General features: G+C 44.6%; 1 protein-coding gene across 2 annotated transcripts in view; it reads right to left on the bottom strand.

The window, feature by feature from the left end:
• The window catches only part of LOC119394268 (protein sax-3-like), a 144,632-nt gene that overhangs the window by 16,466 nt on the left and 110,420 nt on the right, over positions 1 to 17,746 (bottom strand). For both annotated transcript variants that reach the window (XM_049415729.1, XM_037661551.2), the window contains exons 3-11: positions 8,514 to 8,795; positions 7,879 to 8,017; positions 6,894 to 7,021; positions 4,815 to 4,939; positions 3,876 to 4,236; positions 3,152 to 3,403; positions 2,702 to 2,881; positions 1,340 to 1,464; positions 498 to 723 (exon numbers count right to left, since the gene is read on the bottom strand). In XM_049415729.1, the coding sequence (XP_049271686.1) occupies positions 498 to 723; positions 1,340 to 1,464; positions 2,702 to 2,881; positions 3,152 to 3,403; positions 3,876 to 4,236; positions 4,815 to 4,939; positions 6,894 to 7,021; positions 7,879 to 8,017; positions 8,514 to 8,795 (1,818 nt within the window). The remainder of the gene's footprint in view (positions 1 to 497; positions 724 to 1,339; positions 1,465 to 2,701; positions 2,882 to 3,151; positions 3,404 to 3,875; positions 4,237 to 4,814; positions 4,940 to 6,893; positions 7,022 to 7,878; positions 8,018 to 8,513; positions 8,796 to 17,746) is intronic.

Below are 17,746 nucleotides of genomic sequence, written 5' to 3' on the forward strand. Positions count from 1 at the left end.
TACATACATACATACATACATACATACATACATACATACATACATACATACATACATACATACATACATACATACTGTAGCACCAAATGCAACAGGCGGGTTCTTCTAAAGAGGTTCGGCACGGCGCCTGGCACAAGGGTCACAAATGCGAGACAGCGTCAGCACAGAAAACAGACCGAGCGCGCAACACACGAACGTCATCGTCGTCACTTTCGCTGGCATAGAGCGGGCGCCGATGCGCACCGGTGCAATACATACATACATACATACATACATACATACAAACATACATACATACATACATACATACATACATACATACATACATACATACATACATAAATACATACATACATACATACATACATGCATACATACATACATACATACATACATACATACATACATACATACATACATACATACATACATACATACATACATACATACATACATACATACATACATGGTACGTAAACGAACCATTTTGTACTTACCATCTTCCATGGTCTGAACACTCCTCGAGTTGCTTGGTGGGCCTTCGACGCTTCTGTAGAAGGGCACAAGAAAGAACTCGTACTTCGTGAACTTCTTCAGGTCGTTGAGTACGTATGAGAGTGCTCCGCCATTCAGTACAGTCACCATGTTGTACTTTTGCGAGCCGCCACTCATATCTCGGAACCGAATATAGAAGCCTTCCACGTAGTCCCTCATGCCCTGGATCTGCGCGACGCAAAGAAAGGGAGCGACTTGTCAAGGCGAACAGAGCGGCTTTTCGCCAGTGCAGGATACGTTGTCAGTGTAGAAACAACGCGAACTCAAGCTAGCTGCACAAAGAACTTGTAACTGGGGCCGTTTACGTATGTCCATTTTAAATAGGTCTTCCTGCTTCCTGATGCACTTGAACGAAATGACGCAAATCTATATCTCAAAGGATGCATAAATTCAGCGGAATTGTCGGCACACTCATTAGAAAAGAAATATGCCACGTTTTTCACTCACTGCGTCAAAATTTTGAGTCCTAGCTAAATGCGTTTAGGTGCAGCACAGGTCCGATACATCGAAAAGCAGGTGTGCCACCGGCAAATAATCCAAGCCACCGTCCATGTAAGCGCACTTCAAGGTGCCTGCAACACATTTCTCCATGCACTTGAAGTTACATCTGACCGTTATATTCAATTTCCTCGAAGTACCCGCCTTCTACTATATGAATAAGGTACCACAATTTGTGACAAACATATCGCTAGTGTAAACTGAAATTCAATCTCTTTCTGCGTGGACTAGTTTACAGTGTCTTAAATGAAACGACATTGAAGCTTCATGAAGCAATAGGGCGCACCTTCCAGTTCAGCTTGACGGCTGTTGAGCTGACAGCCCGTATGTCTTGCAGGGACACAATGCACGCGCTGAGCTTTGCACGTGCCTCGTCAAGGTTGAACTCGGGGAGAAAATGTGGCGCCATTCCTGAAAAGAAAATGCGAACGAGTCATTCCTGCTAACGGTGTTATTTCGTCCCACGAAAATTTATTGCAATTTACTGCTCATTCAGCACTAAATTTCTTGCAGCTGTGCGTTATAAATATTGTCGCTTTCTTATACTGACCGGCAAAAATGTTTGCAAGCCGCCTGAGACAGGTACTTGGGATACGTCATGTGCTAGCTTAAAGTTAGCGGCGGTTGATGCCATTGTTGCTTGTTACTGAGAGGTTTGTCGCGCACTTAATCACTTCTGACAGCGATTGCGATGAAAAGCGACAATCTTTCACCAAGTCTATATATATATATATATATATATATATATATATATATATATATATATATATATATATATATATATATATATATATATGTATATATATATATATATATTTGCGTGAGTGTGTGTTTCGCGCATGACAACTTTTCAGACAACAAGCTGCATGTTCAAAGTTCACATCAAGTGCACGGTTCATGTCAAATGAAATAATCATTACTGACCGAACTACACTCTGGATATTACTACACTCTGGATATTTGAGAAAGAATAGATCCAAGCCGGTTACTTAAATTGTCGGATTTACGACGACCACTGAAAACAATAGTTATAGGCAGCTATTTTCTCTAGCCCACCATCAACTTCCTTTTGGTTCCACCGTTCGCATCGGTCTCGATGTGTACCGTGCATCATTTGTAACTTACCGAACATTTTTCTGGCTGTCGTTTCTATTTCAAGTATTCATTTCAGACTAGGACTCTCCTGCTTTCTTAAGTTGTACCCGACTATGAATATTCCGATCGGACAGTGTATTCGCGCATCTATACGTCATTGGATAGTTTAGAAAGAATACAGCTATATTGAAAAACTTTCCTAAATCGATACGATGCCGCACATTAGGCAATGTCTAATTGTTAACTGAAGTTAATGGGGCGCAACAGCTGCTGCTATATTTGTTTGTGATGTGCGAAGAAAATGTTTAGTTACGGAATTGTACTGAGCTTAATGCATCAGAATAAATTCGCGGCCGGGGGGTCCCCATTCTGATGGAACAGAGACGTAAGCGCGTTCACGTAAGTCTGAATACGAGTAACCGTTACAATCTATACGGAGCAATTCGCAACGATGTTCCTCATGAGCCAAAATGTGGTTTAGAGGAACGCTACAGTCCTGCTATTTAATTTAACTTGAATAACGTAGCGAGTTCATGGTGGAAATATCACTCACCTAGAGTTCGTATAGGTTCAGATACAGGGCTAGGGACACCTTGCCCGTGAGAGTTCTCTGCTCGCACAATGAAAACGTAACGTGAGTCGGGACGCAAAGCTTGGATGGTGTATTTCTCAGCAAGTACTCGGTGGGCTGCCAGGACCCAGCCGCTCTGCAAGTCGCTGCTGTAGTATTCAACTGCAAATGAAAAACAGCGGAGGCGTGTTACATTTTGTGTTCTTTCCAGAAGATATTCGAGTGAACACTAAGAAGTTACTTTTAATGAGGCCACGCATAAGCTAAGACTGCATCTCATTATACGTCATTGTTATATCATTACTATATGTGAAAACTGCAACCAAACAATTAGTTCACTTTGGTCATTAAGAAACATGGCTGTCATTTACTACCAGTTTCTTCAATGCATTTTGTTGCATTTCGTTAATAAAATGAATAACACCAACTCACTTGTGTATCCTTTGAGTGATGACGCGCCCACTTTCTCGCTGCGTCTCCAGGCAAGCGTTATCGATGTCTCTGTTGTGTTTACGGGCACCGGCTGAGAAGGAGGGCCAGGAAACGTGGAGGGGTCAGGAGAGCGATGGAAATTGACGTTGGGATTATGCGGAGATTCAATAGTGAGCGACGCTGTCCAAGACGTCTCGCCGCTTTCGCTCGAAGCTTTGCAGGTGTACGCTCCACTGTCCAACATTTGGAGATCTTTGAAGGAAAAAAGAATGGCACGAATAAAAGGGCCCCTCGTGGGGCTATTTTACCAGTTGGCCATTGTTACGACGTTCAGAAGGATGTTGGTATTAGTAGCTAATAGGTTTAATTTTCAACATGTTGTTTGGACCAATTTTATTTTCCAAGTCTTTTCTATCCACGGCGAGATAATTGAGACTATTAAGAGCAAACCATCGCAGCCTTTAAATGTCAGATAACTACCATATGAGGTGTAGCAATGTTTCCTGCCGACCTATATTTCATGCTGTTCAAGCACGAAAACAAACCGAAAAACGGGAATAGACAGGAGAGAGTGCTGTCTCTTCCTGTTTTATTTTTCTTGTGCTTGTGTGTGGTAACATTAAGAAGAATGCGTCCCCGAACAATGCGTCCCAAACCTTCTTGGCGTACCTATATATTTACTTTGCACAGGCTTTGACATTTCTCGATGGAGCCATGCCCTCACCTTGTATCTGAAGCGTCCCGGACTGCAGAAGGGTGTATCGGGGCCTCTCCTCAATCCTTAGTGGAGCCCCGTTGTAGAGCCACTGCACAGTGGGCTTGGGAGTGCCAGTCGCATCGCAGGGCAGTTGGGCGGCCGTGTGCAGCGGCAGAGTCTGGTTGGCCGGTCCGAGTCGTATGATGGGAGGCGGAAGGTCGGCGAGCGCGGTCACCTCCAGGTGACCCTTGGCCATGCTCGAGCCCACCACCGACAGCGCCGAACAGACGTAGTAGCCGCGGTCCTCCTTTCGCACACCGCTGATAGTCAGCGTGCCCTCGTTGCTCACCGAGAAGCGGCCATGTGACTTGCCCGGGAACATCAGCACCTGCGCGGTTAAAATTGCAGCAAATTTGGGGAGGCGAGGTTTTAGGCTGCCACGTGTGACTATATAGGTCTGATTAATTGCGGCCACCGGCACAAGTACGTCATTTAGACTAAAGGCACAACAGCAAGAATCGAAAAACGTTTCTTTTTTACTCAAATGTATTGAAACCGCCATGTTTGGGCTAGCCAGCAGACACCTGTCAATTTCATCAACCAATTCCGAAATACTTGTTGTTTGACCGCAAAAGGGTTCTTTCTTGCGATCGTGCGACAGTTCGGGCGTATTCTGTGAAGCTTCAGAAAACTTGGCAATCTGCTGTTCCTGTCTATAAATCTTCATCAGTGCGAGTTCAATTCCCAACGCACTAATGTTGACTTGTGCAGAACTTACTGAGCATTAATGCTCAGTAAGTTCTGCACAACATTGCTAAATGAGTATTGATTCACGCTGAAGCGCAATTGCGCTTCAGAGTGAACCAATACTCATTTAGAAATGTTTGGCATGTGACAAAAATGGCCTCCTATTTGTTGTACGGTTTAGTGAGATAAGAATAATGACAGAGTTGTAGTTATCCTAACCTGGTTGCCTTCTCGGGTCCAGAACACGGAAGGTGGGGGGTTGCCTGTCGCAAGACAGTCAAACTTGGCGACACCGTTGAGCCCCACTTTCTGGTTCTGAGGCGTGAGGCGGAATGTAGGACGCGCTGAAATGAGACAAGAAAAAATGTGAGCAGGTATCTACAGCCTTCTTGTAAATGGTTCACTAGGGATCATTCAGCTGAGTTCTCGCTTAAACTGAAGTCTATGTAGGTCCGGGTTGTCTTACCATAATGTTACTAGCTGTTTTCCAACTTGGTATTCCCGTAATATTAGCAGGAGAAAATCATCAGAGAGCAGCGTAAGTTGCAGCTTTACGTTCTTATTTTTAGACAAAATACCGTATTTGTTCACAGCAGAAGCCAGAAGTGACGTTGAACACTGCGGATAAGTTTTGTCGACGGCTAGTTTACATGTTAAGCATAGTGTACGAAGCCGTAACTGATTGAAACCACTTACAAGTACTTGATTAGAGGAGGCCTTGCAATCTAGATATTGCGCAACAGCGGGCTGTAGGGACAGGCCTCGGCTCGTATTGGGGAAGGGCAATGTAAAGCGAAGTTATGCCAAAGCTTGCACCAAAAATTAATCGAGCAGTAATAAAGCAGCATAGTTAACGTTCGTGGAGACAGATGTTGACAAATAGGGAGAATATTTATTTATTTATTTCCCCATTCTACATTTATGCAAAATGACAGGAAACAAAAAAATATGAACGCGCAGGACAGTATCTGTTAGTGGGGGAGATTATCAACGTAGTCGTATTTGAAGGCAGCCTTGCTGCATGCATGGATCACAGTATAATTTTTATAACGCAAGGAACAATTTGATAAGATCGCCACTCACTATGAGAACTCATTATCTGCAATGTAAGAAACAGTGTGTGCAAAAACACTGCCGATAGGCGATTCACTTGTTCTTGATGCAGCCATCGGCTAGAGTTCATTCATTGTATATCATGAAGAAAATATTTCCACTTGATTATGAAAACATGTGCGAAACTTCTCTCATTCTTTCTGACTCATTGAAAGCGAATGGACTGTTATCGTCAACTGTAATAACAATTATCCTGAACACTGCGTAATTCAACGCAAAGAGGGTTTCATTGGTTGCATGGGTGATTGAATTGAGATGTGCATTGCAGCTATCAGTATTCACGATGATCCTGCACACAGTGCCTAAAACATACTCTGCAGCTAGGGCTTGGCCATAAACGTAATTAGAAAATTCAGATCAGAAACTATTAGGCACACAAAAATTCTACGCAGTCTAGCCAACCTGCGTGCAAGGAATCTAAACTACCCCACCCGTCATGGAGAGAAGTGGGAGGTTGATAAAACACGGTTAAACTCCGGCAAACAGCGTTTATCTTACACTCTTCCAGCTCTTCTGAATTATTGTGATCTAAAAGGTTTTGACTTATTCAACTGCTCATACCACGACATCCATGAATTATTTGCAATATAATACTTGATCTTTAAATCAATAGTACATTCAGTTACATATTTTTTCTCTCAGTCCCAAATCAAAAGTCTTAGATATATATTTGCTTTTTTCACTTGCATGTAGATACTTCTAGGGTTGTAATCTATATAATGTATAATGTTGTAATCTATATGTCTTTTTATGCAGTGTATATGTCTTATATTTTTGTTTCTGGATGACAATCGCATTATCATGTTTATCTTTTCTACACAGTGTAATAATTTCGTTTTTCAATCTGTGGTTCGTATATGTATTAAAATCACAACTGCAATGTGTACGCCCTGTTGTGGGGCACTGCCCGTGAGGTGCCATATCGCCATGTTTACCACGGTGCTGCTACCGCTCCGACTTTTTACTTTATATTTATTTTCTGCTTTCTTTTTGTATGGGGCTGTGAACTAGTCAAGCTGTTTAACACAGCTTTTTTTTCACAGTCCTTTCTTTCTGTACGACAGAATGGAAAATAAACTTTGACTTTGACTTTGACTTTGACAATGGAGTCATTGTGCCAGACTCAGTCGAAAACCAGGAAAGAATTGTATGATGCTGTGCTAACATAAAGGAGTGGGTACTTACAGTGCACTGTTAATGTCGCCGACGCAGAGACTGAGCCAACAATGTTTTCTGATTCACAAATGTATGTTCCCTCGTCTGCGAGAGCGACATTCTTAATGTGCAAACTCTTGTCCTCTTGAACATAAGCCCTGAAAGAAAAGCAACAGTTGTCAGGTCGCCTTCTCTTTTTTAATCAAACACTTTGCAAGATGTTTGTATTGCTGATACATTTAATACAAGCAAAGAAATGGCACACACCTGCAGCGCACATTTCGCAGATAACACTTTCAACACACCTACTGTTTAGAAAATCACGAAGAAAGAAGGCACGAGTAAAAGAAATACAAGAATATTCTGCATATCTAGTTTTTTTTAAGAAAGCACGAAGAAAAAATTATAACATTCATCGAGAATGTGTGACATTCAAATGCTAATTTCGTCGTTTCCTTTCGTATTTCTTTTCCTATTTCCCAATCCGATATTGTAATACGCAAGCAGCGGGATGGCTTTCCCGCACAGATGATACTTTTGCAGAGAAGCAAGCACGCACATCTCAGAGGGCAACTGTTGAATAGGTAAACGCTCACATTAGACGCCAGCGACCACTTCACCAGTACATTCTGCTATAGCTTTTCAGGAAATTACGTCGATATCTCCATTTAAACCTAATGACTCGCGTTTACACTTTTCTTGCTTCCATTTCTAAAAGAATATTTGTTAATCGAGCTTTTGCCGTCCTCAGGCGTAATCTGATGCGGGAAATCCGGCCTCAAACTGGGCGAGACGGCAAAGGATTTGCATTTTGTAACTTGCGTTTTTCTGGGCCTCAGAAATCCTGGCGTACAGCCTATAAGCACCCACAAGTACTACATCTGTGCAAAACGCAAATATATATATGACGCTATAGGCTGACGCAAAGCACTGCATCGCGAAAAGTGACCCTGTGAAGCTGTTAGGCTGGTGAACCAACCGGCGTTGCTCCAGAGTTTCTCGTCACGTGACGCACCTGCCAACGGGCATCTTGCCATCCTGCCTCCTCCACGTGACCGTCGGTTTGGGGTCGCCGTTCACTTTGCACTGGAACTCGACGGACTCTTCCGCCAGTGACGTCACATCTTCCGGGACTCGGACGAAATACGGCTTAGCTGTGGTGGAAAGTCAACCTCATTAACCGGTGACACGATGCGTTTTGTACTGAGCACACAACACTCTCCAACACGTTGCTTAGATGGAAGACTCTGGAAGACACTAGCACTAATTATCTCGTTGATGATGGAGATGCGCTTAAAAGATGTAGACGATAAGTGAAGAAAGACAAACAAAGCGCATCTATCATTCACTTCCTTTAAATGTGTTTCCGTAATTGTCATGCTAAATGAACTCGCCCAACTCGCTTAACTGAATCGCTATCTTCCCAGTCTATAGCGTGGGAAGATAGCGAGTCAGTCAAGAAGTGGCACGGGAACCGGCTCTGTCATTGTGCCATATATATATAAACTCGTATATGGCATAACGACATATCCGGTGCATGTGTTGTAAGCATAGTTAATCACCGGAACGCAACATAAGACTCATGATCGCCTCATCCAAGATGTGCGCCATGCGCGTGCGCAGCTTGACGTCAGAGAGACAATCGCTTACTGTGCACAGAGAGCTGTGCCGCCGGCGAGTCCCTGGTGCCGAGCATATTGGCCGCCCGGCACACGTAGCGTCCTTGGTCGGACGGGCGCACGTCGGCGATCACGAGCGCGCCCTGAGCCAGGAGGCGAACGCGCCCCGTGCCCGGCTGCACCTGGACGCCGTCCTTGAACCAGGTGACTGTGGGCTCGGGGTGGCCCCTGGGAGGAACGCACTCCAGCGTCGCCGACTCTCCGCCCGCAACGTGGATGCTCTTTGGAAGCTGGCGGAACTCGTCGCGAAGCACTGCGAATGCAAGAGAAACAAGGGGAATAAGGGACACGATATTTGGCACTCGAACAGAATTCTAGGTCCGTGATTGTTGTCGCGTATGCAACCTGCAATGTACATCCGGACAAGTTTATGGGAAATCTGCATAAGTGGCTCCAGGGACGAAGGAATAGACGGAATGACAGGGAGGTCAGAAAGTTTCAGACCGGCCGGCTACACTGTTCTGTGGAAAAGGGGTAAAGGCAATAAAAGTTATTAGAAAAGAGGTGTTACAAAAACAAAGGGAGCGGGGAGGAACACGAAAAAAGAAAAAGCAAAACGAAGCGACAAGACGAGACTGCTCAAGGTCTGTCTCTAAGACCAGTTGTCCGCAAAAAAAAAAAGCAACAACGCTTTCGAAGCCTTCTGTGCTGAGAATGGCGTCGGCCAGTGTCTCAAGACACTCGGACGAAGGGGTCCTGAGACACCGGAGCCATATCCATACATGTGACGCTAGAATGGGAATACATATAAAAAAAGGCCTGTTGCTATGCTAAACAAATATGGTAACCACAAACGACTGACAAACGTGCGTGCAATGCGAAACTACTGTGTTCGACAGCCTTTTCGAGCAGACCTGCCATTATCACATATCGCCAAATATAACGAAAGCAACAACAATGACGAAAGTAAAAACATCTAAGTAAAAGAATTGTCCGCGTCGAAGACGAATTTATAGGCATCGCAACATAACGTAGAAGAGTGAGATTGTATTCCTATTCATCACAACATATTGCTTTTTTCTCTTTTGTTTTTCTTCCGATTTACGCATTCAGTTTTCCCAAAATGTGAGTATTTCTGCGAACTTAAGCACGTTATTGTGTTTACGATTATGAAACCAGTTTATATACATCAGTTAGCCTTGAATAACACAAAACTAGAACTATTTGAATGATGCTCTCGGCAGCAAGCTTGCGATACTAAGCATGTTAGCCGCACTCATATATCTGTGCCGTAGAAACCGCCCTCCCTCAATCGTGTTGCTGTACTGCTTCATGCATTGTCTAAATCTATTGGCAAAAATTCGATCAGCTGCATGTATGATCAGCTGCAAATGCCTGCAGTTGCGGTGTCGAGTAAGTTATGAAACACCTTGTGCGTTACTGAGCCTCTTCGAAAATGAAAGACTTGACGAACGCACAGCTCTAGATCAGTGAAGTGGAAGCGCTTTCAGAATGATCAAGATCTTGACACCATGGTCTCGCGCGGCGCACTTAAACAAGGCCACAATAGCGCAGCTATTATTTCTGAACGCTACGTACCATACTGATTGACCATCTGTAACAAAGATCTCACAACTGTTTGTACATCGGCGGCATCGATACCCGACTTTCTTTTCCTCATAGTATTACTGTACCCCTTCCCAGTACACGGTAGGGTAGACAAACATGGTACATGGTAGAGTAGACAAACGAGCCTAGCCCTGTTTAACCTTCTTGCCTTTCGTTTAACATTCCCATCCTTCGGACGGCAAATTTTTCGACGACGCTGGAACATCATAGGCAAAGTTATGAAGTACTGGTGTTACTACATCCTCGATCAGCAAGGGGGATGTCATCAAACGCTGCGAAACGTCGAAGAGCAGGCGGCAGGCGGGAAAAATGCGCATCACTTAGGGCCATGTAAACAGCGTCGGACAGGTCGTCCATCTCCGCGGCCATTTATTCCTGCCAGGCGCGGCAGCACGAGGGCATGCAGATGGCACCGCGCATGCGCCATTGAGGTGCGGCAGTGCGCCGGGTGTGACGGGACAACCCGGCAGCGCAGGCGCCTAGCACGCACGTGCTGTGTGCGTTGACGTGGCCTGACGCGTGCCGGCTGACCAAGGAAAGTTGTTAGAAAGTGGGGGAAGGGGGGGGGCGCATCACGTGCGCTATTATTCGAAGAGCGTGCAGCACTCCCAAAACTAGCACTCGCGTTTGCCAGAATTTTGGTTATTCTGTGACGTAGCGCGCTTTCTTTTCGTCACATCGTTTGCAGTCGCAAATGACTCGCAAGCGTCGGTCGAAACCGAGCGCCAGCAAAATAAAATACTTTGCTGAGTGAATGTTCTGCTGAGAGAATGTGCTGAGCGTTCAGGAATAGCTGATGTGCACTGCTGATGTTTTCGCATATCTTCAGAAATAAGCGGCCCTTTGGGGTACCGAACTGCCATATTTCACGATCAATAAAGAAATAGCAGTGGTTAAGAAAACTGCGTGATTTTTATGCGTATCTAAGTCAGACCGACGTTGGTTAGACTGACGGCGTCCAAGCTCGCCATGTAACTTTTTTTGATAACACTGAACGATTCTTTGGCACAATTGAAAAAGTTTTCACAAGTTGCGCCGCGCTCGGTGCGCCCACTCTGACCAATCGTAATGCGGTGAGCGCTAAAGCTTCTTCAAAATGCTAAGTTCGTTTCTCCTGTGAACTTACCGCCGCAGTAGGACTTAATGTGACGGTTTTCCCTCACTGAAATTATTTAGTGAGATTCGGCATAAAAACAGATACCGTGGCCCCGAATTGCCGCAAAGCATCAATGGACACTGAACTATAAGAGTGAATATGTGGCCACCGCCAGTGGGGGTACAGAGCCCTCGCACCTCAGGTGCGTGCACGAGATTCGACCAACGGAAAATCGTTACTACTGTGAAAACAGAGAATAGTCATCGACGTTAAAGTTGTGCAATTTAGGTTAATTAAAAAGACTGCGATGCCGCTACACCTGTAGCTTTGCAAAAATTAAAAAGAAACAAATGCACTCCAGAATACGTTATATACCTTTCTTTTAGTTGTTACGCGGTTCCAAGGAACAAACGACATAATGTCCAATCAAACTCAGTCAGCGATTAGAAACGTGAATGCAAACGTTTTTCTTTCGGAAAGAAAGGAAGAAATGTGCCAACCTTCAAAAAAATAAGAAACAACAACCGTGAAAAGTGGAGCTAGAGCAGGGATGGAAGGGTAAGCTGAATGGAGGATGCGCTAGAAGGTGTGAGAAGTTGGTTGAGAAAAGAAAAAAATTAGGCACAGAAAGCAACTTCAGAAGCAAATACACATAAACGCGAAAACTTAACAAGCGTCAGCGCGCTATCGGGACAGCGATCGCGGGCCTCGCCCGTACTAACGTCCGTCGAAGGAGATGTGAAACAAAAACGTGTAATCTATTTCGCGCGGGGCAGCCAAACTCGCACGAAAAGAGCGTGCGCGAAGACTATGGAGTTGATGCTGCTGCTTCCCTCTACAAAACCACTTCTTCTTACGACGCTCATTCTCTGAGAACACCACCAGAATGGCTCTGAGCCCCGAAATGAGAGCGAGTTATTTTCGTCTATAATCCCCCCTCGTTTCGAGATTATGGGAAAATAACGCCTTAAAAATCCCATCTGGGACGTTACCTAAAGCGGCGAACAGCATTCGTGACTGCGTGGCGCTGATTGCCATCTGAAGATGAGGCGATGGACCAAGCTTCTAATACGGCAAAAATATACTTCACATGGACCCGTTCTGTAGATTGTAGTCATGTCTTTACTTCTTCGTAATCATGTTTTCATTAGAGCTGTGGCTTTGTTGTTGCATAGCCACGCACTATGGCTGTACAGTATTAGCGAAACATCTTGTTAGCACTTCATGAATGCTGCACCTTAAACCTGAAATGAAGTATTTGAAGTTATTTCATTTGTCTTCACAAATATCAGTGGAAGACCAAGCCGCCGCGCAGGCCCCATTTCACGCATCGTAAAACAACACGCGATGTCGCCTCGCGTTGCATGAAATTGTGTCCATTTATTAGAAGTTACTTCTGTGCAAAGGTTACAAATCATCATTTTCAAGTTTTTCCTATAGTCACAGTCCTTCACAAGGAACATAGGTATCCTAAGATACCGCAGTTGTTTGTGCTTGTTTATTGTTGTAGTAGCAGATATTTTATTTATTTATTTATTTATTTATTTATTTATTTATTTATTTATTTATTTATTTATTTATTTATTTATTTATTTATTTATTTATTACATGAACCTGCATTCGCTGCAAGAGCATTATAGTGGAGGCGTTACAGCTGAAGCAATATAGCGCTCCAAGAGCCCTAAGCATTATAGCAGCTTCTCTAATAAAGCTGGTACGCGCCGAAGTGTTGGGATATTTTAGTTTTCTCGCTGATCAATGCTTCCGTAAGCGAAATGGAATAGATTAAAAATACCGTACAATGTATACCATGGAACAGATTGAATGCGACTGCAAGCATAGACCACGTCGCGTCCATCACAGGCAGTTCCGTCGCAACAGGAAATAGACACACTGCCAGTCCCTTATGAGGAGGACATATGAATGCCTTAAGTTTTCGGGTAGAAGGCAACGCAGATGGGGACTGCCAGCTTTCCTGCTGGGCGAGGTATTCGCCGGGAATGTCTGTCGGTCAGCCAAGCGCTACTCGCTCCCATTTGCTACGTTTTGTTTTCCCTCTGCACTCTGAAAAAACACACACGATAGTATAAAACCGCACATTCTGAACAACTACGCGCTGCGTTTTTTTTTATTATCTGATGTGTCGATAAAAAGCACATAGAAAAGTTGTAGCAGATTTCTGTTCAATAACTTTTCTCTCCCAAGAGGGCACGGGTGGGCACTGTTTCTATCGTTCACAGTTCCTCACCAATGCTGCCTTCAGGCTATCTGGGGCTTGAGTCCGCTCTAGAGAACGAACGAAGCCGTGACCCTGCTCGCCCAACGTCGTTCCACACCTCTTCCCTTTCCTGTCTACCCTCTCCCACCTTCCCCGCCCCTCTTACACTGTCGCGTTCCCTTCGTGTTTGATTCGGCAGATGCAATATGAAACCAGATAGAAAACAAGCAGTCAATATTATGAACAGCCTTTTTGAGAGGTGATATATATATTCTCCTTTGCTGACCTTTTCGGCGACCAAAGTATATCGCGAAGCAAAAAAAAGCTTACATGGAGACCAAACGGCAGTGAAGTGCTCCTAAAGACTTCTTGGGCTTGGTGGGCAGGGGTACGGCTTTTCTTTTTTTCTAGCTGCAGCTTCGTCCTTTCAATGTGTGCCGGTGACTCTGTTTTCCCCCTCCCTCTCCAATCCTATTTTCTCCGGACGTGGCGCACAACCTTGCAGGAGAGCCAACGGCACTCCCTAGAATGTCTAATGATGCCCGAGAGTGGATTCAGTTCCTTTGCTTTTGGCCGACCCCACATGCCTCTTCTTTTTTTTTTTTTCTCGTGTGTGTGCTACTCAGAAATATACATGAATCGCCTGAACTCTCGATTTTTGCGTTAATGTAAGCATTTCTTCTGTGCAGCTTGCGTTCGTCGTTAGAGAAATCAAATGGCTTGCAACTATGCCAAACGTTGCTCATGGTGTCATCAGCTTCTTAGAGCTTGGCTAACTTTGATTCACTTTGAACATCTGCTACAAAAGAGTACTTGCCTGCTTTTCCAAGCAGTTACTTCTCATACTTTTTATAGTTTCAAATACGCCTTTCGCTTTGAATCCCTCAATTTTTCATCGTGTCTTCACGCATTTACATACACCCGCCAAGGTGGTCTAGCAGGTATGGTGCTCGGCTGCTGACCCGAAGGTCGCGGGATCGAATCCCGGCCGCGGCTGCTGCATTTTCGATGGAGCTGGAAATGCTTGAGGCCCGTGTACTTAGATATACGTGCATGTTAGAGAGCTCCAGGAGGTCGAAATTTCTGGACCTCTCCACTAAGGCGTCCTTTATAATGATATCGTGGTTTTGTGATGTTAAACCCCAACAATTATAATTATTAACGCATTCACACTACTCACTTCTACAATTTTCACGATGAGGAAAACTAACCATAATGAGCATAAGAAAGATGCTAGACCAGCACGATCTGTTGGCTCATAAACTTGAAGAAGAACGCTTTGCGTCGACACTCAATTGAATATAGGGGATCAATAATTATCAGCAATCAATACAAGTGTTCAGTGGCAAACACACGTGCATGAAAATTGGAATGAAGAGCGTAGAAACTCAAGCTGCCGTTAATATGTGACGCGTATTTTTACATCGTTTAACCATTTTCTTACTTATCTCTTAAATTCCCCACACGCGTTCATTTCACGCTCCGCACAGGCTATTTCAGTGTATAACACGCCACTGACAATCCACAACTTGCGTGAGCTAGCCTTGAAGCTAGAGAAGGGTGACGTCAATGATCCATAAGGATTAATAACCAATTCACGTCCTGCGTGCGTGCTGCTCATGCTTGAAGTCATTGCTTGTTTTATACCAAGTTAGAACATGTTCCAGATATATATGCGAATACTTTTAGTAATCTTTTTGTGTCTGTTACTGTTTCGCTACATCTAGTTGTTCCCAATTCCGAGGCTGCTTCGCTCCAGATTAAAAATTTCGAAAACGAAGGAGTCGCGCTCATTGGCCACTCCGGAAAACGCCGTGGCGGAGATAATAGGAAATCGTGAGCGTTCGCAGTTAGTCTCCTGAAGTAGGCAGCTTATGAGCTAAGCTCCCCATTCGAGCAACTGGACAAAGCCGAAGTTTTATTACTAAAGAGCAACAACAATTTTCTTAGAAGACACCCTAAGACCTCTAACTTGATTTGACAGAACATTTCCGACGCTTATGTAAGTTAAGAAGCGACAGCTTTTGTTCTTTAATGGATGCTTTGTATGGATATATTTGCGTAAATTGAATATATAAGTGATTAACGAACTCCCTTAAAGTTCGCGGACAAATCATTTCAAAGTCTTTTATTCAGATACCACCCCGACAAAAATCAAACGAACAACAACGGAACGCCAGATGGTGGTTGCCATTGGTCTAGATTAGCGACAAGCATTTGGTCTGTATACTGTATCTCTGGATCACTCTATCTCAATTTAAAAAAGACATTCATGTACACGGTATAGAATGCTTACCGCAACCTTAAAGCTTTAACTTAGTTTAATACAGGGCATGAATGACTGTGCAGAACTGCTCTTATTTTTGTACAGAAAAATTACTGCTTGTATATGAGGTTTGCAGATATGGCTTATTGCAACGTAAACAACTCGAGTAAAATACACGAATTACATATGTTATAGGGCCAAAATTGCTAGTATTCCTGTTTAACATGTTCCGTCGAATTGCGCGTCCAGCGGCGAAGTGTAGACGCCGATGGAGTTGCTCTGGCAAGCTTACGGAAGACACTTCATTTTAATTTTTTTTTGGCTCGAATGTCCTACGGGTCAATGCATCCATTCCATTCTGGATCATTCTGCGGAACACTTTACGCCTACTCTCAGCACACACTCGTCGGTTGAACTCCGATGGAAAGCACTCCGATGCGCTGCCGCTGCCAGCCGCGCCTCAGCAGTATACAATGGAGTGGTTTTGAACGATAAGACGGTGGTAAGGTCACGACATTCGGCCTAAGTTATAAGGCGCACCAATCACACACTCCGAGTAACCTCTGAGCAGTCGCGATAATAGACGCTGACAGGCGTGGAGCAGGCAGTGGGGGGTAGACACTGGCCGCAAATCATCGGCCCGTATATTCTTTACTCGACAGCTGTCGCTTTAAAGATTCGAAAAATACGACATGTACAGGTTCGTGGGCCCTGAGAGCACCAGCAGTCACCTGCATTATATGTATGTCTTTTACAACTAGTGTGCGTGCGTGCGTGCGTGCGTGTGTGCGTGTGTGTGTGTGTGTGTGTGTGTGTGTGTGTGTGTGTGTGTGTGTGTGTGTGTGTGTGTGTGTGTGTGTGTGTGTGTGTGTGTGTGTGTGTGTGTGTGTGTGTGTGTGTGTGTGTGTGTGTGTGTGTGTGTGTGTGTGTGTGTGTGTGTGTGTGTGTGTGTGTGTGTGTGTGTGTGCACCGAAAGGTACACCGCTCCGGGAGGCACCGTATAAATACGGAGTGGAAAATGTATCGCTTCGGCGCCGCGTTCGCATAAGTCATCTTAGATTTACTTCGTGCATGCTTGGAAGGCACACAGCAACACCGCAGTATCTGTGGCTTCAGTTTATATTTTAAGAATGTTGACCTATGGTGTAGGCAGCGCCTGGTCTGTACATGGGACTATTACTTCGTAGGTATGGAAAGTGAAGATTTTTATGCCTTGTACGCCAGACTCTGGAATGCTATAGGCTGCTCAGCGCCAGCCAATGTTGCCAGTAAATTAACACCAAAAGATACCACCTAGCCACAAGGGAGTTCTGCTGAATGAATTTATAAACTATTTTTCTCAATGTAACTACGGTATTTGAAGCACGTGAGAAGAAAGTGGACTCTTTACTAGCAGAAAAAATCTGGCCACAGCGTTGTAACAATCCATTTTTCTTTGAATGACACATTAAAAGCACAAATTTGCTTTATAGCTCCAGGGAACCAGAATACGGTACTGAACGAGTTTGAGGAGAGATAACACAGTACGAATATCGATTGTCTATTGGCAACCGTTCTTTCAGTTACCCCACCACCTTCCAGCTCCCACACTCCCCTACACACTGAGACTGCCCTGGATCCATCCTCCTTTCGTAAGCTTTCACCTCTATACGACTGTGCGTTCGAACACTAACGTGACCGTGACATTACAACTCTACGCAATTATTTTTCACAGTCCCTTAATACCGCTGTGCATTATGGCGTCAACGTGTCAGTTCACCTCGCTTTAGCATAGCTATGCTCTCGACACTGCGCGAACGCAGATGAAATCCAAGCAGAGAGATTCACTTTATCGACAGCTACAGGTCATGCCCTCCTATTCGTACAACTACAGCTGCCGGGACAACCTCCAGCAGGTGGTCTCGAAACGCGCCGTGAATATGACAGAACGGAGCAGATAGGGCCAGAGGGCGGCGAAGAGTGAAGAGATTGCGGCAGGTCACTCCACGGCTAACACCAGAGGGCAAAGGAATGGGCCACCGGCGGCTTCGTTTCCGGAAGAGCAGCAGCGGTGTA

The sequence above is a fragment of the Rhipicephalus sanguineus genome, chromosome 5 (assembly GCF_013339695.2).
Source record: "Rhipicephalus sanguineus isolate Rsan-2018 chromosome 5, BIME_Rsan_1.4, whole genome shotgun sequence".
Classification (NCBI taxonomy): domain Eukaryota; kingdom Metazoa; phylum Arthropoda; class Arachnida; order Ixodida; family Ixodidae; genus Rhipicephalus; species Rhipicephalus sanguineus.